Consider the following 21,874-nt stretch of genomic DNA (forward strand, 5'->3'; position numbering starts at 1 on the left):
GTTTGTATTTGCTTTACTGTGCATATGGCTCCGGAACTGTATATCATATATCACAGCGAGTGTCTTTTTGTTCGAGCCTGTAATAAGAGGGGGGATATCATGATATCATATCTTTATTTATCATACTATCGTACATCTCTAGGTACTAAGTCTATCGCATTTTCCCATGAGACAAGTAGCGGAGGTCAAGTAAGCCGCGGGTGCATATGAGCATATGACCAAACATAGTCTACATCATTCAAGCATACCCATCGACTTTACTTCTCCTTCGTGATTATTTGTGTGCACGTTAACTAACGCCGAGTTCTAGCTATCTAGATTGTTGTTATTTATTTGGGAGGGTTGGAGGCGACAAAAGCAACACCCTTTTCGATGTTCTTCTTGAGGTCACCTAAGCACGCCTCTAGGAGCTTCTCCTCATTGGCGTCTACCTCACCGACGGGAAGGATCCTCTCAACACCGTTGGGGCCGAGCTCGACTCTTGAGGCGAAGAATTCAATGCCTTGGTCCTTGTAGAGCGGGCTGTCGACAAAGGTGGGCTCGATGACGCCCTTCTCGCCCTGGGAGGCGCGGAGAAGGGATTCGGCCATGCGAGCACCAGCCATAGCCATGGACAAAGTAGCGGAACCGGCACCGTCCTTAGCCTTGACAACCTCGTCACCACCGAATTGGACGCGCTTCACAAGCTCAGCATTGGAGGTCAGGTCGGGGTGGCCGCTCTGGCTGAAGAGAGGGACGATAGTAACACCGGAGTGACCACCAACGACAGTGATATTCTCGTCCTTAGGATCGCTGCTCTTAAGTTCGCTGACGAATCGGCTGGCGCGAACGACGTCAAGGGTGGTAACACCGAAGAGACGCTTGGGGTTATAGACACCACGGGCCTTGAAAACTTCGGCGCAGATGGGGACGGTGGAGTTGACAGGGTTGGAGATTATGAGAAGGTTAGCTTCCGGGCAAGACTCGGCAGCGGCCTTGGCAAGATCGCGGACGATGGAAGCGTTGGTGTTGAAAAGATCGTCACGGGTCATGCCTGGCTTTCGGGGGACACCGGCAGGGATGAGGACGATGTCACTGCCCTTTAAGGCGTTGGCAAGGCCTGTGGGGCTGGGGTCATAGCCCTTGACGGTGCTCTTTGTGTTGATGTGGGAGACATCAGCAGCAACACCTGTGCGTTAATTCTATGTTAGTTGGGTAGAATTTCATACGGACATGGCGGGATAGGTAGAATCAAGTTCTACGACTATATATCCGCCAATTGGAGAATAAAGCGTACCAGGAGCGCCGCGGATATCGTAAAGAGCAAGCTCAGTTACCCTAGGGTTGAGCTTCAATAGAAGAGAGAGCGGCTGGCCGATACCACCGGCAGCACCAAGAACGGTGACCTTGGAGAGCTGGAGAGAAGTAAGTTAACCATTGACTCTCCGGATACCATTCTTGTTTATAAATGAGGTGTAAAAAAGTTTACTTACGTTTCGCGCCGAGACCGAGAAAGCTCGGCGTTGAACACCACCGAAAACAGCTCGTGCAAGAACCATTTTGAACTTATATGTGATTTTAATGTATTAACTATGCGTGTTATGACACGTAATAGAGAAAAGACGAGAAGGAGAAGGTGGTTATAAAAACCAAGAGCACGCAAAGTCGAAGGGAGAGAGAGAGAGGTATGGTAGAGAGGTAGGTTGAGGTGAATAAGTTGAGAGGGAAAAAAAAGCGTAGGAGTTAAAGAAAGAAATGCGTGCGAGCATCCTTTTTTCGCCGATCGACCGTAAGATTCTGGGGAAGGAACATTAGAAACACACTTGCTTCCACTGTCGGCCCGGGCATTGCCGGGGTAGTACATACATCGGGCCTTACCTTCCTACCTTTCGTCCTTCTATGTTGTACCTACCTATGCAGATACCTTACTAACCTTGATGCATCTTAGTATATTGAAGAAGCTGACCCTAACTGGACCGGCGAAAGCTCGGTGTTTTATCATTTGAGGTACTTCGAAGTATGTACTTTAGGTACAACTTTTCGTGTATCGCAAGTATCTACCTATACCAATCAACAGTTTAAGGCCTTACAGACACTCACCACTATTACAATTCGTCAACAAAATCTTTTTCTTTATTGGCGTAAACACCTCAAGCATGAAGAATCGTAACTTAGTATAGTTACCATTCCTTAACAACGTCAACTACATATCAAAGTACAAGCATTGTGACACTTTTCCCTTCATTATTCGTGATATATTAAAGAGTCATCTACAGTTCTGAGCAATAAGTCACCTTGTCTCCATCTCAAACCCCTCCTACTGGTCAGAAACTCTTCGTATTCCCCATATATTGCATATTTTAATACTTATGAACCTTCACTCGAGTTGATCCAAGATGCAGCCTAACATTGGTCATATATTAGAGGATCCCCTACTCTGGGGTAGCGTTTCGGAGCATACGGAGCGAGACCGCGCTCTCTTACAAGATATAGATTCCTTGTTCGGAGACCCTATCGAATCTTTCAATGACGACGACAAAGATGGTCCCTTAGACTCTGCTGATGTCCCTCCTCACCAAAATGACCCAGCATACGGTCTCCAGTGGACTAGAGACGATAGTTCCTTTTCCGTAAGACCTGAATGGACTATTGAACCGACAGTTGACTCTATCATCCTAACCCTCCGGAAAGTCGTTGGCCCAGATAAGGAGTATATAGTTCAGCATTACTGGAATGGGGTGTATAGTAAAATATATCGTGTCTCGTATGACGGGATGCGCTTCATCTTGAAGGTATCTCTACCAGTATGTCCTAAATCTATGACAGAAAGCGAAGTTGCAACATTGCGATGGATAGACGAGAACACCCGTCTACCCGTTCCTAAAGTTCGCCACTACGATTCCTCGCGAAACAGCCCTATAGGTTTCGAGTGGATCTTGATGGATCATATAGATGGGATGCCCCTTTCTCAATGTTGGGAATCTACCACTCAAGGCGCCAAGGAACGCATCGTCAAGCAAATTGCCGAATATGCCGCAATTTCCTTCACGAGGCAATTCAGAGGGATTGGCAATATATACCCTTTGGAATCGCATCAGTCTGATCTACAAGCTCGTGTGGGTAAAATGGCCTCGATGGTGCTCTTCTAGGGTGAGCGTGCCAGTATACGTCACCACGAGATGCCTTTCCGTACCGCATTCAAGTGGACGAAATGCCGCCTCCGTCTTATTTCTGCTGAGCTTCGATTAAGGCTGGATGAAGCAACCGACGAAGACCATCGTAGGATCATATCTAGTATGGTAAATCTCGTCGATCGTCTCCGAGAGCTAGAAGACAAGTTCTTCGCAGCTCCTAGACCTTCTAATGATAGCGCACAACCAGTTTACGAGGATGAGTCAACTGACGAGGAGGAGATGAATACTATCGATAAGAGCAACAAGCCATATGAATCAACGATGCTTTGGCATGATGACATTTCTCTTGACAACATTCTTGTTGATGAGAACGGTATACTCATGGGTATTATCGACTGGTCGTGTGTTTCATGCCTCCCTCTATATGAAGCCTGCCAATTCCCAGCCTTTCTGCATCAGCCGTGGGATAGGCCTCTTGAGCCGTTGACTCCTTATAGTGTCACTCGAGAGCACTTAGATATCAACGAAGAAGTTCGGGTGTACGGCATAAAGCTAAGGCAGCACCACCTAACCCTCCTTCGACAGGTTTTTATTAGTGAGATGATGCACAGATGCCAGGAATGGGTTGATATTTCTTATAATCAGAAATACCAGAGGGATTACGAAGCCGCGGTACAGAACTGTGATAATGAGTTCGCGTATAAGATTGTAGAGGAATGGGTAGGTGCGGTAGAGGAACGATCCGATTCGGATAAGCCGCTTTGGTCACCTTCACGAACGTCTTATGAAATGATAAGGGTCAGTTTAGGATACAGTAGATCCGTGATAACTGAGCCCTGATTAAGGCATTGTTATGGCACTGTTTGGAAAGTCGAAACTCACAAGATGTCAATAAAAATAAAAATATGAATAAGTTTACTGAAACAACCCAAAATTTCTTTTCTAATCATGATAAATCTATAACTCATAAATTCCAAATAGCTAGCCCCTTTTAAGCCAAGAAATCCATTAGGTCAAGAAGACCCTCTAAAGTATGACCAAAGTTTTTTATCACCGGGCCTCCCCCTTGGGGCCCTTTCTCTTTCTCCTTCTCTTTCTCTTTTTCTTTCTCGGCAAGGAAATCGATGAAATCATCCGTAATATCATCCGCACCGCTGTATCTATCGTCAGAATACCCGGGTACACCGGGTGCACTGGGGGTCTCCAAGTCAGGGGTAACGTCCTGGTAATAATTGCCCTGGGGATGGTCGTCATAATACATATCCTCTGCGCTTTCTACTGCGGCTAGAGGGCTGGTATAACTTATCTCGAGACCATATACAGAGCCCCCAGTATCGTCTTCGAAGTTAAACATGACGGTGTTGGCGGCGGTCTCATCGTAGCATACCGCATCATCCAAATAGTTGTTCTCAAGGCTCTCGGCGGACTCGATGGTATCCCAGTGACTACCTACTGGAGGAGGAGTATTTAACTCTATATTTTCCTCTTGCCAAGTTGCCGTATTTTCTACTTGTTGATAACTGAGCTGCTGCTGCTGCTCCTCTACGAATCTTTCCACCATGCTTCCTCTATATTCCTCCTCTTGTACCTTGTATTTATATAGGAGTCTTTGCACAACCTCTTCAATGTTAACATTTCTTTCCTCAACATCCCGGTCATTTCTCGGAGAAAGTTGTGGAGGAGATATGATGCTGTTCTGACTTCGCCTTTGTTGGTAGTGGCTGTAGATATATTTATGCCAGTTTGGGTTTTGGAACGGCGGTATTAGAATATCAATATCAGCCCTGGTACAGTCTGGGAGAATTAACAGTCTATCGAGTCTGTCCGCTGTGTCTACTTCTCTGACGAACTCCTTTTTGGCTGGGTCTTCGACACCGCACGCCGCCGATCGTCCCGGGTACGATCCACAAGCGAATGGCAGCTCCCCTAACAGCACAGTTGATTTCGTGTGTTGGCATGTATCAGTGCTACAAAGGTAAACAGATTCTTTATTAGATCTGCACCCGCAGGTATGATAGAAGGTTATAAATTGGCAGCTAACGTTCTTATCTTGTGGCTTTCCTGCGGCGCTCTTTCCGGCAGACCAGAGATTGTCGTCGGAGCGTTAGTTTGGTAGAGGGACGAGTTTGACGGTAGTGGGATCGACATCTTGGTTAGCAAGCCGGCTTGCCCGTAAGGTGTATTTGTTAGCTGGGTATGTATGGATTGACTGGCCTATCTCTGTTAGTTATAAACCTTCTATGCTTGTCTCAGTCACCTAGGCCTTTATGTCTTCTATGATTAGGTCTTACTATGGGTTGGAACTGTATTATTATTATCATACTTAGGAACTGGCGATGAGCATGATTTTATCTTCTAAACTCGGCATTGTTTGATGAGATTAGTGCAAGAAGAACAAGGACTTAGTTGATTATATGGTTATTTAGAATATAACACTTCATTGTGCAGCCTATATGAGCTATACAATTCTTAAGCTAAATATAACAATGTCCTCTATTACTTATTGTTGGCTAATCTTCTTGTTCCCTTTGTCCCGGGAGAGCCTAACGTCGGTGGGATACTAGGGTTTAAAGAGAAAGAAGCCAAAGCAACTAAGTCCACCCATCCAAGTGAATTACCAATACGAAAAGTAACCGCTATATCGCTATGTACACAAAATGGAGCTTTGCACCCATTGCTTAATCTAGCCGACTACTGGAATCACATCTCCCCAATAATGTTCGTTTCTTCTAGGAAGACGAGCAACATAATCGCACCAGAACGGGATATCATCTTGGAGATCTAGAATTGGGAGCATCCACTCCCAACTGTTTAACCATGGATCTATTGTCTCCTATCCAAAGGTTTTATCCCATGTGTGCAGCCTCCACCTATCATCCATTCGGTTGCGATCAACTGCAGTTTATGGTCGAATTCAGATGCTGGCTTCGAAGCTACTTGAACAAGGCTTGTTACGATACGAATCCACTTCCAGACAAGTTCGTAGTCCATCGTACTCTGAAAATGACGAAACTCAATAGTAGTATGATCATTTTGCCGTTCGTAAATAGCCAGGGCCAACCGCTGGGCTGACGGGTCTACTAGGGCACCAGACAGAATTGCCGAAAGCGTGCTCATATTCCCTGCTGTTAGGATTGTCCTGATCCGTGTTATATCGTCATCCGAGAATGTTTGGGGGATGGATACTGTTAGAATCGTTGTATGTGCTAGTTCTGTATTGACGCTTCTGGAGGCTGAAGCAAGACTGTCCTAGAGGGAATCAGATACCCCCATATTGTCGTGATCAGATATGGATGGGCGTCGTGATAACATGGATTGTTTTCGGATTGGTGCATGTTGCCAATTCATTCCCCGATCAGCACTGCAGAGAGAAAAGAGGCACGGCTCTAAAAGCCATCCGAGAATAGCTGTCTGTCTGGCCGTCTCTAGGCTGAGTCCATCTTTGACGCCAACATGGATGTGGAGTCCAGCTGTATTGTGAGCTGAGGGTTTGAATTCTTCAGCAATTTCCTTATTCGTGAGTTCGCCGCCATTACGAACGGCCGTGAAAGCAGTTTTCAATTCGGGACATCCTTGCTTATCAAAGTCAAGAGCGCGTGTAGAAAGCTCCAAGCCAACCGCGCGTTTATTTTCTGTTTCTAACTTCATTTCTTCTTGGAAGGTCGGATAAACAGTTACGTCCTCGGAGAAGCAATAGTGATCTTTCCACTCCTTCTTTTCTATAGGCACTTTATGGGGAGCCGGATAGTCACTCCGATAGCCTTGGCCCGAAGACTTGCTCAGCTTAGCAGTGATACAGGCACAAGGCAAGGAGACTGCTAGATCCTTCAGATTTCTCAAGAAAATTTCTGCCATTGCCCATAGTGCTGCTTGATTTCTATAATAGTTGTAGTTGACGGTAACCATAAACTCTAGCTCGACGCCGAATGTCAACGCTGTTTCGGAAGCCATGATGAAACGAATGACCAAATAAAATAATCGCCCTAGCCTATTGTTAAATATTCGTAGAATCGACGGTAAAAGAAAAGATCATGTGTAGATGCTATTATACCAATGAAGAATCGATAAAGAGAATGAAGCCGGAAGTGGATTTTTACGTTAGAGATTTGAAGTTTGCATCTAAACCTTCACCAGGTGTCCCCTGGTTTTTTTTTTTTTTTTTTTTTTTTTTTTTTTTAGGTTTATAGCTTGGTTATAATTTCCCATTGACTTTCTTATTGATATAGCTTGTAGGTATGCAACGCAGCTGCCTTTCGAATATACGATTAGCATGTATTAGTCTGGCTACTGAGAAGCCTCGGTATATTAGGTAGAACAACTTCCTAGCCACATGAATTATTATGAGGTATGTTTTAGCCAAGTATCGAAACTAAGTAAAGCTGGACCGGTCCAGAACAGTATAACAGTAAAGACGTTAGAAGACAGCAGTGACGTGTGCTGCCAACACACCTACATATATATATGGGTTTTACATTTTGTAGATGAGATTGTTCTCCGAGGAATGAAATTGTTTATTTGATCACCAAGTTAGATAGACAACAGATGAGCAACAAGTAGGCGATCCGTATAAAGAAGGCGATAATATGTTTCATATGATTACCTATTAAAGTAGCATGGGAGCTTCTATGTTCGCTCTATTCCGCAACTCAAAGCATTCGAAACAGTTTTTTTGTACTATTTCGAGCGAGCGAGCTGTGTTCAGAACACGTCCGAGTAAGTTTTTTAAGTTGTAACTTGTAGGTTGTAACTTGCAACTTGTAACTTGTAAACTTTGTACTAAAAGCCTTTACGGATATTACACCAAGATGTGTTACTTTGCCGTAACCAGGTTTTCCTGCGGGTGTCTTACCTGGAGAGGTAGCGAGTACAGATATTGCGCAGAGCGAGGCAAAAGCTGCGGGCAGAAACTGCTCGAGAAATATGAATGGCTGACTTACTGTCCGGAAGGTCGTAAGGCTCAGAATAAAAAGTGCAGGGGACGCGTTGTCTTACCGAAATGTTACGACAAGCTCAACCAGGAGCAACGCGATGCGCTCTGCCTGGAATGTAACTCTACCCTGGACAACGGGAAGTTGGGACTGTTTCCTTATTGCGCTCAACACCGAGTCCGCGAGTTTGCCGGAGTTGAAGAGGATGCTGAAATGGAGTTTGAAAAGGTGGTAGCGCTTTGGCCGACTCAATTACGTTCAAGATACCTCCGAAGAAAAGTAGATAAAACTGCTAGAGACTGTGGATGGTCTCTATAACAAAGTACGAGGTACGATCGTTATAATTTGATTGTTTACGGGCTTGCGAATTTATGAATCTATGAGAAAAAAGAGAAAAAAAGTAAGAAAAAAAGAGGAAAAAGGAAAAACTCCGATAAAAAAAATTAAGGGGAGTTAAAGAGCCAGGAGTCCGGAATTATGTTACGAATATGTTTCTAATGTTTGAACGGTTTGTTTTATTCTTATTTTGTTTCTATTTACCCACCCTCGTCTTGTTTTCATGTTTTCATGTTTCCATGTTTAGATAGTTTCGCTTGCACGGGTCTCAGGCGTTTAATTATGTAAATGATTAAATACCTCAAGTACCTATACTTAGGTATGTACAGATTGAGTTGATGTTTTGAGTGTGTTGTGCTATTACTTCGACTACCTTTTATAAATCATCCGATGCCTTAGAGTTGAAGTTGAAGTTGTAGTATTTGTTTAACTAAACCTTTTTATAAGCGATATGGATAATAGCATTGTTAGTAAGAACAATGTCGTATTACATTTTGACACAATGGAGCTTTGGAGCTTTGGCATTACAAGTAATAACACTTCATCGCTTTGACTGAAATGTCGGTCATCGGCATTCCAAGACGCCGCTATTTTATATGCCTGCGGACCCTATTACTACTTAATTACGGAGAATGATAAGATGCTATTGGTCGATTGTAATTTAATTTACCCCTTTAGGAATTTCGTCAACGCCGACCGACCGGGACTTATGCGTGAATCCACCAGATCGGATTCGTAACAGGGATGGCATGATGATGTAGTCTTGAGTCAAGTAACATAAAGAACAACTTAGCCTGCCTAGCTGGAACGATCTAGTAGCACTATAATAACACTAGAACAAGTACTAGAACAAGATGTGATTAGATCTTCTGAACGGATTTCGTGGTCTCGGGATCGCGAGATATGCGCGGTAATGCGCCGAAAGGAAATGAGACGAACGATATGACCTTTAAATAACTTACTACGTTACTATAGTAAGTTATTTTCGAGGAAGAGTTTTATGTCTTCATTCAAGTCTTTTAAATTTTGCATCAACCGCTTGAGCTTCGATATTCTAGGACATATTCATCTTGAATCCGAGGTAACTTGACATTTACATACATTCCTTCTTATTGTTTTTTTTCGTCTCTCTTCGAAACATCTGCATATACTTTCAACTTCTTATACTTTGCATGCGTCTCTTGTCAGATCTATCAAATCTGACAGATTTGCATCCTTCAACCTAATCTTAGTTATATCTACGTTACTTAAGTCGATATTATTACCCCTATTATCACTGATATCATCATAATCATAACAACTCGGCAATGTCACAAACACAGCAACATCGCTCGGGTCCGCCTTATGCGCCCACCACAGCGGCCGTTGGAGGCCTTCCTTCAGTTATACCCGACGTCCCTATCTCAGCTGTATTCATCGCCTTATATATGGTCTTCGCGGCAACCAATATGACGATATTCCAAATCAACAATCGAAGAGGCCACAAATTCATCCCTTCCGGCGCCCTATTCGGCTTCTGTATGGCTCGTATAGCTACTCTCACCTTACGGATAGCATGGGCGAATCGGAAGACCAATATTCGTCTTGCTATTGCGGCCAATATCCTTGTTAACGCCGGTATTCTCATTGCCTACGTCGTTAATTTAATCTTTGCTCAACGTATTTTACGAGCAAAGCAACCATCTCTTGGTTGGCACATAGCGCTTCGTACCACTTTTAAACTACTATATGTCGGGATTGCCTGTGCTCTTATAATGGTTATCACTGCTGTGGTATTATCAATGTATAGCTTGGATCCGTATACGCTACGAGCTTGTCGAGCTGTTCAACTAACCTCCAGTACCTATCTCCTCGTCTTCACCACCATACCAGTCTTCTTGACGGCTGCCGCTTACCTATTACCTCGATCCCCTAAAGAAGAAACCTTTGGATATGGCAGAATGAAGACCAAGGCCGTCATTGTCCTTGCGACGGCCTGTCTATGCATATTGACTTCAGGGTTCAAAATTGGGACTGCATTCGCGCCTCCCCGAGCACTTAATAACCCTGCTTGGTATCACGGCAAAGCTCCATTCTACGTCTTCAACTTCACAGTGGAGATTCTTATTTTATGCATCTTGACTTTAAGCAGGGTCGATAAACGATTCTATATTCCAGACGGGAGCAGTCAACCAGGCCACTACTCTGACCGCGTCGGATCGTCGTCAGGAAGCGTCAGGGAGATTACTGCCGAAAAGGAACGCCGTCAGGAGGACACAATCTCAGATTGTGTTTGATTTACTTACATTTTTGGGCTATATCCCCTTGGCTGGCATAAGACAGCAACCTACAAATTTTAGGTATAGTATTACGAAATAATCTAAGTTTAATCTTATAGACTAATAAAATCAAAGTATTTAATTTTATATCTATTTTAAGCTATGTTATTTATACTAGCATTTTTTCAAGTTATAAATAGCTATATTATAAGTTTAACATTAATATTTAGTTTTTTTTAGCTTTAAATTAAAGCTATTTAAATTGTTATTATTTAAATTAATTAATTTTTAATAAGGTTATTTTTATATATTATTTTTATAGGTTTAATATAATAACATTATAACCTTTTTACTTTTTCGGTAATATTATTAAAATATTTACGTATTATCTTTTTTTAACGTTATTTTTAAGCTTTTTTATAAACTTTAATATTAAATTTATATTTTTATTTTTATTTTTAATAATATATTTATTTAATTTTTAGGGATTTAGTTGGTTTTAATTAAATAACCCCTTTTTTTATAAATAAAACATATTAATTAAAATTAATTATAATAAAAAATTAAAATGTAAGGCTTTTAAAACTAAACAATAAAATCGATAATTATATTTATATAATAACTTTATTTAATCGTTAATATTAACCCCATTTATATAATAATTTATTTATTTATAATTAACAGGATATTAAAAACTTTTTTATATTAAAAATTAAATACTTTTTATATTATTTTTAATACGTATTTTAATATTATACACATTTTTAAAACACAATTAAAAATTTAAAATATCGTAATTAAAAAATTAATAAAGTTATTATTATACCATACAATTTAATTTACTTAATTATTAAAAATTAGCCATTTATAAGCTTTATTATATTTTAATATTTTATATATTTATATTGCTACAATAACAATTCCATAATTTTTATAATACGTTTTAATAATTATAATATTTCGTATACGTAATTATTTAAATAATTATAAGCTTATAAAAAAGTTATCGATAAAAACGTAAAAAAAAAATATCCAAATATTTTAAATAAACTATTAATAAAAGTTGTAACTATACGTTAAATAATATTAAAAGTATCGTTATTAATTATATCGGTTAATTTTATTAAGGCTGGTTATTATAATATTAATAAGACTATATCTTTAAGTTTAACCTAAAATATATTAAAAAACTTTAATATATAATTTAATTTAATAATAACTTAAATTTTAAATCTAATCAAATTAGATTTAAAAAGATTATAATAATTTTGTTAACTTTGCCATAAAAACATATAATTAATTTATCGATTAACATATAAAACTTCAAGGTTTATATTTTTAAAAATGTTTTTATATTTAATTAACTTATTTATTAATTCGTTTAAATAACTTTATTTTGTTAAAAATTAGATTAATTATACAAAATTATTATTTTAAAATTTAAAATTACCGTAAACTAATATATTATATAAAAAAATAATATAAAATTTCGTATAATTTACTACCTTAATACGTTTTAACCTTTTTCTCGAAATAACATACTATATAAATAATAATAAATAAAAGAAAATAAACTTTATTGATAGTAATATCGTACCATTCGTATAATTATATATAAAACTTTTCTTAAATATGTAATTAAACTTTATTAATATATATAACCTATTTTTTAATAAAAAATTTAAAGAAAATAATTTAAATAAATTGTTTAGGTTATTAAAAAACTTTAATATTTGAAGTTTACGATTTGGGATATTAAAAGGCTTAAAATGCGTACCTATATAAGATTACATAGGTTTTAATTTGTTTAATTATAAGGTTTATTTTGTTACCTTATATAATAGTTAAGTTAAATTAAAGGTAATATTAAACTATATTAAAGTTTTAAAAAGCTATTTAATTATTAATAAACGTTAAAAATAATAATATTGGGTTAAAAATGGGTTAGAAAAACGTTATTAAAATATTGTAATTAAGGTTATTTTGAAAAAATGGTATTTTTTGAAAAAACGTGAGATTTAAAGGAATTAGTTTAGTTTTTTTATATTGTCGATTGTGAGGGGTTTTGACTAATAAAAGGCCTTAAATTTTAATAGTAGGTCTCTTACGTATATGTTATAGGCTAATTTTGTACTATACTGATTATAGGGGGGGTTGCTGTCTTATGCTAGTTAAGGGGATAAATTTTACGTGGATAAGATGATTTAAATGAAATACGACGATACCCTATAGAACGACAATGCTTCACTGATGGTGATGATTGGATATACCTAATTCAGAGTGCGAATATGATACTGGAGGCCACCCCGAGGGGCGACACAAGCCGGAAGGGGACAAAGGAAGAAAGGGGGGGAAGAGGAGAAAAAGGAAAAAAAAGAGGGGAAAAAAGAAAGGAAAGAAAGAAGAAAAGGAGAAAGGAAGAAAGGAAGAGGGGAGGAGGAGGAGAGGGAAGGAGAGAGGGGGAGGGAAAAGGGAGAGAGAGGGGGGAGAAGAGGAAGAAAGGGAGAAAAAGAGGGGAGAGAAGAAGAAAGAAAAAGAAAAGAAGAGAAAAGGGAAGAGGGAAAAGGGAGGGAGAGAAGAGGGAGAGGAGGAGGAGGGGAAGGGAGGGGAGAAGGAGAGGAGGAGAGAGAGGGAAAAAAAAGGAGGAGAGAGGGGGAGGGGGAGGGGAAGAAGAGAGGGGAGGGAAGAGGGGAGGGAAGGAGAGAGAGGAGGGAAAGGAAGAAAGGGAAAAAGAAAGGGGGAAAGAAGAGGGAAAGAGAAAAGGAAGGAAAAAAGGAAGGAAAAAGAGGAGGAAAAAGAAAAGAGAAAGGGAGGGAGGGGAGAGGAGGAAAAAAAGAAAAGGGAGAAAAAGAGAGAGGGGGAGAGGGGGAGGAAGAGGAAAGAAAGGGAGAGGGAGAAGGGGGAGAGAAGGAGGGGAAGAGAAAGAGAAAAGAAAGGGGAGGGGAAAGGAAAGGAAGAGGGAAAAAAGAGGGGAAAGAGAGAGGGGAGGGAGGGAGGGAGAGAAGAAAAGGAGGAGAGGAGGGGAAGAAAGAAAAAGAAGAGAAGAGGGGAAAAGGCAAAAAGGAGGAGAAGAAGGGGGCAAGGGAGGGAAGAGAAAGAAGAAAGGGGAGGGAAAGGAAGAGGAAGGGAAAGAGAAGGAAAAAGGGGAGGGGGAGGGGAGAGGGAAGAGGAAAAAGAGAAAGAAGGAGAGAAAGAGGAGGGAAAAAGAGAGGGAGAAGGGGGGGGAGGAGGAAGGGAGGGGGGAAAAAGAGGGGGACGGGAAAGGGGGAAAAAGGAGGAGGGGAAAGGAAGAAAGAAGAAGAAAGAAGGAAGAAAGAAGGAAGAAAGAAGGAAGAAAGAAGGAAGAAAGAAGGAAGAAAGAAAGAGGAAGAAAGAAGAAAAAAGGAAGAAAAAGGGCCGAGAAAGGGGACGAGGAAGGGAGAAAGAGAAAAACGGGGGCGCGAACGGGGAAAGAGAGACGGGGGGGGAAAAGGGAAGAAGAGAAAGAAGAAGGGGGAGGGAAAAGAAAGGAGAAAAAAGAGAGAGGGAGAAAGGGAAAGAAGGGGGAGGGAAAAAAGAAGAGAAAAGAAAAAGGGAGGAGGGGAAGGGGGAAGGGAAAAGGGGAGAGAAAAAGAGGGAGAAGAGAAGGAAGAGGAGGAGGGGGGGAAGAGGGGGGGGGGAAGAGGGAGAAGGAGAAAAAAAGGGGAAAAAAAAGGAAGGGAGGGGAGAAAAAGAGAAGGAGAGAGAGGAAGGAGGGGAGGAAGGAGGGGAGGAAGGAGGGGAGGGAGGAAGGGAGGGAAGAGAAAAAAACGGGGAGGGGGAAGGAGAAAAAGAGAGAAAAGAAGGAAGAAAGAGGAAAGGAGAAAGGAAAAGAAGAGAGGAGAGGAAAAAAGGAGAAAGGAAGAAAGGGGGGAAGAGAAGGGAAAGGAAGGAGGAAGGAGGGGAGGGAAAAGGGAAGAAAGGAGAAGGAGAGGGAGAGAGGAAAAGGAGGAAGAGAGAGGGGGGAAAAGGGGGGAAAAGGGGGAAAAGGGGGAAAAAGGAGAAAAAGAGGGGAAAAAAAGGAGAGAGGGAAGAGAGAAGGGGAAAAGGAGGGGGAGGGGGAAAAGGGAGAGAGGGAAGAGGGAAGGGAGAAGAGAGGAAGAAAAGGGGGGAAGGGAGAGAGGGAGGAAGGAGGAAGGGGGGGGAAGGAGGGGAGGAAGGGGGGAGAGGAGAGGGGGAAGGGAGAGAAGAGAAAGAAGAAAGGGGAGGGGAAAGAAAGGGAAAGAAGAGGAGGAAGGGGGGAGGAAAGAAAGGGGGAGAAAGAAGAGAAAGAAAGGGAAGGAAAGAGGGGGGAAAAAAAGAAGGAAGGGGAAAGAGAGGAGGGAGAGAAGAGGGAGGAGGGGAAAGGGAAGGAGGGGGGAGGAGGGAGAGGAGAAAAAGAGGGAGGAAGAAGAGGGCGGGGAGAGGGGGAGGAAGGAAAAAGAAGGAAAAGAAAGAAGAAGAGAAGGGGGGAGAGGGAGAGAGGGAGGAAAGAGGGGAGGAAGGGGGAGAAGAAGGGAGAAGAGAGGGAGGAGAAAGAAGAAAGGAAAGAGGAGGAGGGGGGAGGAGGAGGGGAGAATTAGGGGAAAAGGGAAAGGAGGTGGGAAAAAATAAAAGGGAGGAGGGATAGAAAAGAAAAAAGGAGATAGGATGAAGATAGAGTGAAGTGATAATAATTTATTAATTTATAAGATATAAGGTTTTTTTTGGTTTGAATATTTATTTAAAAAATATTTAAAATAAAATTATTATTTTTATTAATATATTAAGATTAGAGATTTGAAGAGCAGGCTTTATCTTTACCTCTTTTTTATTAACGTATAAAACGTTTATAAACCTTTAATCTATATAGTTATGAGAGGTTGTAAAAAAAGGGTGGGGAAATTAATTTGAACGAGGAGGGAAGAGAACGAGGGAAGAGAGAGGGAAGAAAAGGAGAGGAAGAAGAAGAGAAGAAGAAGAAACGGGAAAAGAGGGGGGAGGGGAAGGAGGGAAAAGGAAGGGGGGAGGGGAGGGGGGGGAGCGGGGGGAGAGAGGGAGAGAAGAGAGAGGAGAAGAGGAGAAAGGGGAACGGGGAAAAAGAGAGAAGAAGGGGAAAAGAGGAGACCGACGCAGGGAGAGGGAGAGAGGGAGAGGAGAGAGGGAGGGAGAGAGGGGGACCGAGAGAGGGAGACGGAGAAGGACGGAGAAGGAGGGGGAAAAGAGGGGGGAGGGGAAAGAGGGAAAAGGAAGCCGGGAGGGGGAGGAGGGGGGGAGGGGGGGGACAGAGGGAGAGAAGAGGAGAGGAGAAGAGAGGAGAAAGGGGAACGGGGAGGGGAAGGAGGACGGGAGAAGCGGGAGGAGAAGGGGGAAGCGGAAGGGAAAAGAGAGAGAGGGGAGAGAGAAGAAGGGAGGGAAAGGAGGAAAGGAAGAGGGAGGGGGGAGAGAAGAGGGGAGGGAGGGAAAAGGAAGAGGGGGAAGGAAGGGAAGGAGGAGGAGAGGAAAGAAAAGAAAAAGAGGGAAAAGGACGGGAAAGGAAAGAGGGAAAAAGAGGGGAAAAAGAGAGAGCGGAGGGAGGAAGGAGGGAGAAAGAGGAGGAAAAAAGGGAGGGGGCGGGAAACCAGGGGAAAGGGCGAAGGGAAAAGGAGGAAAAGAAGAGGAGGGAGAGGAAAGAAAAGAAAAAAGGGAGAAAAAAAAGAAAAAAAGAAAAGAGAAAAGAGGAAAGGAAGAAGAAAAAAGAGGGGAGGGAAAGAAGAAGGAGAGGAGGGAAGGAGAAGGAAAAAGGAGAGAAAAAGGAGAGAAAGAGGAGAGGGAGGGGAGAGAAAGGGAGGAAAGGAGAGAGAGAGAGAGAGAGGGAGGGGAGAAGAGGGAAAGGAAAGAGAAGGAGAGAAGGGGAGGGAAGGAAAGGAAAGGAAAGAAAAGGAGAAAAGAAAAGAGAAAGGAAAAAGAGGAAGAAAAGAGGAGAGAAAGGAGAAGAGAGAGGGAAAGAAAAAAAAGAGAAAAGAAAGGGCGGGGGAAGAAAAGGAGAGAAGAAAAGAGAGAGGGAGAAGGGAGGGGAGGGAAAGGAGAAGGAGGAGGGAAAGAAAACCGGGGAGAGGAGGAAGGAAGAGGAGGGAGAAGAAAGAGGAGAGAAAGAGAGGAAGAAAGAGAAGAGAAAGAAAAGAAAGAAAGAAAAGAAGAAGGAAGAAAAGAAGAAGGAAGGAAAAGAAAGAGAGGGAGAAGAGGAAAAAAAAGAAAGGAGGGAAAAAAAGAGACCAAAAAGAGACCGGAGGGAGAGAGAGAGAAAGACGGGGGGGGAAGAGAGAAAAAACAGAACGGGGGGGGAAGGAGGAGAGAAGAGGAGGGAGGGGAGGGGGGGGGAGAAGGAAGGAAGGAGAAACGGGGGGAGGAAGGAAAGAAGGGAGGGAGGGAAGAAGGGCGGGGGGGAGGGAGCGGGGGAAGGGGAAAGGAAGGGAAGGAGGGGGGAGAAAGAGGGAGAGAAGGGGAGGGAAGAACGGGGGGAGGAGGGAGGAAGAAAGGAGAGGAAGGAGAAAGCGAAGAAAGAGGAGGAAGGGGGGAAGGGGAGAGAAGGAGGAGAAAAGGAGAAAAGGAAGGAGGAAGGGGGGCGGAGGAAGAGGAGGGAGGGAAAGAACAGAGGAAGAGAAGAAGAAAAAAGGAAGAGAGAAAAGAAAAAAAAAGGGAAAAAAAGGAGGGAAGGGAAAAGGAGAGGAAGGAGAGGAGAAAGAAGAGAAGGCAGAGGAAGGGGGAGAGGGAGGAGAAAGGGGAGGGAGAAAGAGAGGAGAAAGAAGGGAGGGAGAGGGAAGAAAGAAGGAAGAGAGAAGAGGAGGAGAAGAGAGAGGGGAGGAGGAGAAGGGAGAAAGGGGGAGGAGGAAAGAGAAGAAGAGAAGGAAGGGAGAAAGGGAGAGGGGAAGGAGGAAGAAAGAAGGGAGGGAGAAAAAGAGAGAAGGAGAAAGGGGAGAAAGGGAAGGGAAGAAAAGGAAAAGGGGAAGGGGGAGAGGGGAGGGAGGAGGGAAGGGGGAGAGGGAAGAGCGGGACGGGGGGGAAGGAAAGGGGAGAGAGGAGAGGAGGAGAAAGAAGGAAGAGAAGGGGAAAGGAAGAAAGAAAGAGAAGAGAGAGAGGGGGGAGGGAGGAGGCGAGAAAAGAGGGAAGGAGAGGAAAGAGGGGGAAAGCGAAGAGGGGGAAGGGGGAAGGGAGGCGGGGGAAAGAAGAAGAAGGAGGGGGGAGAAAGGAGAAGGGAGAAGGGAGGAAAAGGGGGAAGGAGGGGGAGGGGGAAGAGGGGGAAGGGGGAGGGGAAGAGGGAGGGGAGAAAAACGGGAGCGGGGGGAGGGAGAAAGGGGAGAAGAGGAAGAGGGAAGAGAGGAGGGAGGGAAAAGGGAGAAGGGGAAAGAAGGAAGGAAAAGGGAGAAGAAAGAAAGAGAAAGGAAAAAAGGAAGAAAAGAGAGGGAAGGGGGGGAAGAAGAGGGAAAAGAAAGGGGAAAGGAAGATAGAGGGAAGGGGAGGAAGGGAGAAAAAGGGAAGGAGGGAGAAGAAGAGGGGGGGAAAAGAGGGGGGGGGGAAGGGGAAAAAGAAAGGAGAGAGAGGAGGCGGGAGAGAAAGGGGGGAAAGGAGAGAGAGAGGAGAAGAAGAGGGGAAAGGAGGAGGGGAGAGGGGAGGAGGAGAAGAGAAAGAGGAAGAGAAGAGGAAAGAGGAAGGAAGAGAGGAAAGGAGAAAGAGAGAGAGGAGAAGAAAAGCGGGAGGAAAAGGGGGAGAGGGGGAAAAGGAGAAAGGAAGAGGGGGAGAGAAGAGGAGAGGGGGAGGGGGGAGGGGGGAAAGGAGAGAAGAGGGAAAAGAAGGACGGGGAAGAAAGGAGGGAGGAGAGAGGGAAAGGAGAAAAGAGGAGGAAAAAAAAAAAACGGGGGGAAGGGGGGGGAGGAAAGGGGAGAGAAGGGGCGGAAAAGAAGGAGCGGGCCAGGGAAGGGGAAGGGGAAAAGAAAGAAGGAAGGAAGGGGGGGGGGAGAGGGAAAGAGAGGGGGGGAGAAAAAAGAGAGGGAAAGGGGGAGGAAAAAGAAGGGGAGAAGGAAAAAGGAAAGGGGAAGAAGAGAAGAAGAAGGGAAGGGGAAAAGGGGGGGGGAAGGAGAGAGAGAAGGGAAGAGGCAGAGGAGAAAAAGAGAGAAAGGGGGCGGAAAAGAGGGAAGAGAAGGAGGAGAGGGGGAGGGAGAAGGAGAAGAAGGAGAGAACCGGGGGGAGCGACGGGGGGAGAAGAAAGGAAGAGAGGAGGAGGAAGAAAGAAGAAGAAAAGAAGGGGGGGAGGAGAGGAAAGGGAGGGGGAGAGGGGAAAGAGGAGAAGAAGGGGGGGAGAGGGAAGGGGGGGAGGGGAAGGAGAAGGGGGGAGAGGAGGGAAAGGGGGAGAAGGAGAAGAAGAGAAAAAAGAAAGGGAGAGGAAGGGGAAAAGAAAGAGGAAAGAGAAAGAAGAGGAGGAGAAAGGGAGGAAGGGGAGGAGAGGAGGAAGGACGGGGAGGAGGAGGGAGAAGGAAGGGGGGGGAAGGGGGGGAGGGGGGGAAAAAGGAGGGGAGAGAGGGGGGAAAGGAGGGGAGAAGAGGGGGGAACGGGAGGAAGAAAGGAAGAGGGGGAAGAAAGAGGGAAGGAGAAAGAAGAGGGAGAAAAGAGGGGGGAGGAGAAAAGGGAGAGGAGGAAAAGGAAGAGGGGAGAGGAGAAGGAAGAAGAGGAAAAAAGGAAAAGAAAGAGGAAGGGAAGAAGAGGGAAGAGGGGGAAAGGGGGGGAAGAAAAAGAAAGGAGAGAAAGGAAACCGGGGAAAAAGGGAGGAGGAGAGGAAGGAGAGAAAAAAGGAAGGGCGGAGGAAAAGAGAGAAGAGGAAGAAGGAGGGGAGAAGGAAAGGGAGAGGAAAAGGGGGGAAGAGAAAGGGAAAAGAGGAGAAGAGGGAGGGGGAAGGGAAGAAGAAGAAGAAAAGGGAGGAAGGGGGGGAAAAGGGGGAAGAGGGGGGAGAGGGGAGGGGAGGAAAAAAAGGAGAAAAGGGAGGAAGGAAAAAGAAGGAAAAGAGAGAGAGAAAGAAGAGAAGGGGAGGGGAAGAAAAAAAAGAAGAGGAGGGAAAGAAAAGGAAAAAGAGGGGCAGGGGGAGAGAACGGGAAGGAGGAGAGGAGGGGAGGAAGGAAGGAAGGAAGAAGGAGGAAAAGAAAGAGGAAAAGAAGGGAGAGGGGGAAGAAAAAAAAAAGAAAAAAGAGGAAGGGCGAGGAGAGAAAAAGGGAGGGGAGGAAAAGGAAGAGGAAGAAGGAGAAGGGGGAAGAAGGGGAAAAAGAAAGGAGGGGGAAAAGAGAGCGAGAGGGGACCAAGAGAAGGAAGAGGGAAGGGAGAGGAAGGGGGGAAAGGGGGAAGGAGAAAAAGGGGAGAGGAGGGGGAGGGGAGGAGGAAGAGAGAGGAGGGGGAGAGGGAAGAGAAGAGGGGAAAAGAGAGGGGGAGGAGGAAGGAAAAAGAAAGAGAAGAGGAAGAGGAAGGGGAGGAGGGAGGGGGGAGAAAGAAAGAAGGAGAAAGGAAAAGGAAGAGGAAAAGAAGGAAGGAGAAAAAGAAAGGAGAAGGAGAGAGAGGGAGGAAAGGCGGGGGGGGGGGAAGAAAGGGAGGAAAAGGGGAAAAGGAAAGGGAGGAAGAGGGGGAGAGGGAAGGAAAAAAAGGAAAGAAGGGGCGGGGACGGAAGGGGGAGGGAGGGGGGAGGAGAGGGGAAGAGGGGGAGGGGGGGGGAAAGAGGGAAGAAAGGAAGAGGGGGGCGGGGAGAGAGGAAGAAGAAGAGGGCGAAGAGGGAAAGAAGGGAGAAGAAAAAGAAGAGGGCGGGGGGGAGGAGGAGAGGAAGAGGAGAAGAAGGAAGAGGAGGGAAGAGGAGAGGGAGGAGGAGGAGGGGGGGGGAGGAAGAGGAAGAGAGGAGGAGAGGGGGGGAAAAGGGGAGAAAGAGGAAGGAAGAGAGAAAAGGGAGGGAGGAAGGGGGGAAAGGAGGAGAAGAAAAGAAAGAAAAAGAGGAGAAGGAGAAAAGAGGAGAAGAGAGGGGAGAAAGAAGGAGAAGAAAGGAGGAGGGCGGGGAAAAGGGAACCGAAAAAGGGGGAAGAGAAGAAGAAGGGAGGAAAGGAAGGGGGAAGAGGGGAGAGGGAAGGGAGGGGGAGGGGAGGGGGGAAGGGGAAGAGGAGAAAAAAGGAGAAGGAGGGAAGGGGAAGAAGAGGAGAGGGGAGGGGAGGGAGAGGAAAAGAGGAGGGGAGAAGGAAAGAGAGAGGGAGAAAGAGGAAGAGGAAAAGAGAGGAGAAAAAAAAGAAAGGAGGAGGGGCGGGGGAAAAAGAGGGAAAAAGAGAAGAGAAAAGGAAAGGGAAGAAAGGGGAAGGAGAAAGAGAGGGAAAAAAAAGAAAGGGGAGGGGCGAAAAGAGGAGAGAGGGAGGGAGAGAAGGAGGGGGGAGGCGAAACGGGGGGAAAAGAAGGGAGAAGAAGGAAAAAAAGGAGGGGAGGAAAAAGGGAGAGGAAAAAAAAGAGGAGAAGAAAGGGAAGGGGAGGAAGGAAGAAGAAAGAGAAAAAGGGAGGGAAGAAAGGAGGGAGGAAGAGAAAGAAGAAAAACGAGGGAAAAAAAAAGGAGAAGGGGGGAGGAAGGAAGGGGGAGGGGAGACAGGGGGGAAAAAAACGGCGAAGAGGAGAGAGAAAGGAGGGAAGAAGAAGGGAAAAAGGGAAAGGGAGGGGGGAAAAGGAGGGAAGGAAAGGAGGGGGAGAGGAAAGGAAGGGGAGAGGGGAAAGGAGAAGGGAAAGGAGAGCGGGAGGAGGGAGAGAGGAGGAAAGAGGAAAAGGAGGACGGAGGAAAAAAAACGGGAAAAAAAGAAAAAAAAGGGGGAGAAAAGCAAAAAAAAAAAAAAGAAAAAAAGAGAAAGAGGGAGGAGGAAAAAGACCGGAAGGGGGGGAGGAAAAAGAAAGGAGGGAGGAGAAAGAAGGGAAGAGGGGGGAAAAGAGGGAAAGGGAAAAGGAAGAAAAAAGAGAAGAGAAGAAAGGGAAGAAGGAAGAGAAGAAAAAGGGGAGGGAGGAAAGGGAAGAAAAGAGGAGAAAGGAAGAAAAGAGGAAGAAAAAAAGAAAAAAAAAAGAAAAAGAAAGGAGAGGGGGGAGAAAAAAGAACGGAGAGGAGGAAGAGAGAAAGAAGAAGGGAAGGAAAAGAAGAGGGGAAGGAGAAAGGGAGGGAAGAGAGAAAAGGAAAGAGAAGAAGAGGGGAAAGGAAAAGGAGGAGGAAGGAGGAGAGGGAGAGGAGAAGAGAGAG

At 44.5% G+C, this 21,874-nt stretch overlaps 3 protein-coding genes across 3 annotated transcripts; 2 read left to right on the forward strand and 1 right to left on the reverse strand.

Annotated features, from left to right (window-relative positions):
- Window positions 1–329: 329 nt before the first annotated feature.
- On the reverse strand, window positions 330–1,538 carry GL218_09210 (Malate dehydrogenase, mitochondrial; the record flags this gene model as incomplete). Its single annotated transcript, XM_033586036.1, has 3 exons — window positions 330–1,168; window positions 1,277–1,394; window positions 1,473–1,538. 3 exons carry the CDS (start codon window positions 1,536–1,538, stop codon window positions 330–332), a joined length of 1,023 nt encoding a protein of 340 aa, XP_033439817.1.
- An 837-nt stretch (window positions 1,539–2,375) lies between these two features.
- GL218_09211 (uncharacterized protein) lies at window positions 2,376–3,128 on the forward strand (the record flags this gene model as incomplete). The annotated part of the gene is made up of 1 exon (XM_033586037.1): window positions 2,376–3,128. One exon carries the CDS (start codon window positions 2,376–2,378, stop codon window positions 3,126–3,128), a length of 753 nt encoding a protein of 250 aa, XP_033439818.1.
- Window positions 3,129–9,684: 6,556 nt separating this feature from the next.
- Window positions 9,685–10,653, forward strand: GL218_09212 (uncharacterized protein; the record flags this gene model as incomplete). The annotated part of the gene is made up of 1 exon (XM_033586038.1): window positions 9,685–10,653. One exon carries the CDS (start codon window positions 9,685–9,687, stop codon window positions 10,651–10,653), a length of 969 nt encoding a protein of 322 aa, XP_033439815.1.
- Between the last annotated feature and the right edge of the window lie 11,221 nt (window positions 10,654–21,874).

This window comes from Daldinia childiae, assembly GCF_008694065.1.
Source record: "Daldinia childiae strain JS-1345 chromosome Unknown Scaffold17, whole genome shotgun sequence".
NCBI lineage: Eukaryota > Fungi > Ascomycota > Sordariomycetes > Xylariales > Hypoxylaceae > Daldinia > Daldinia childiae.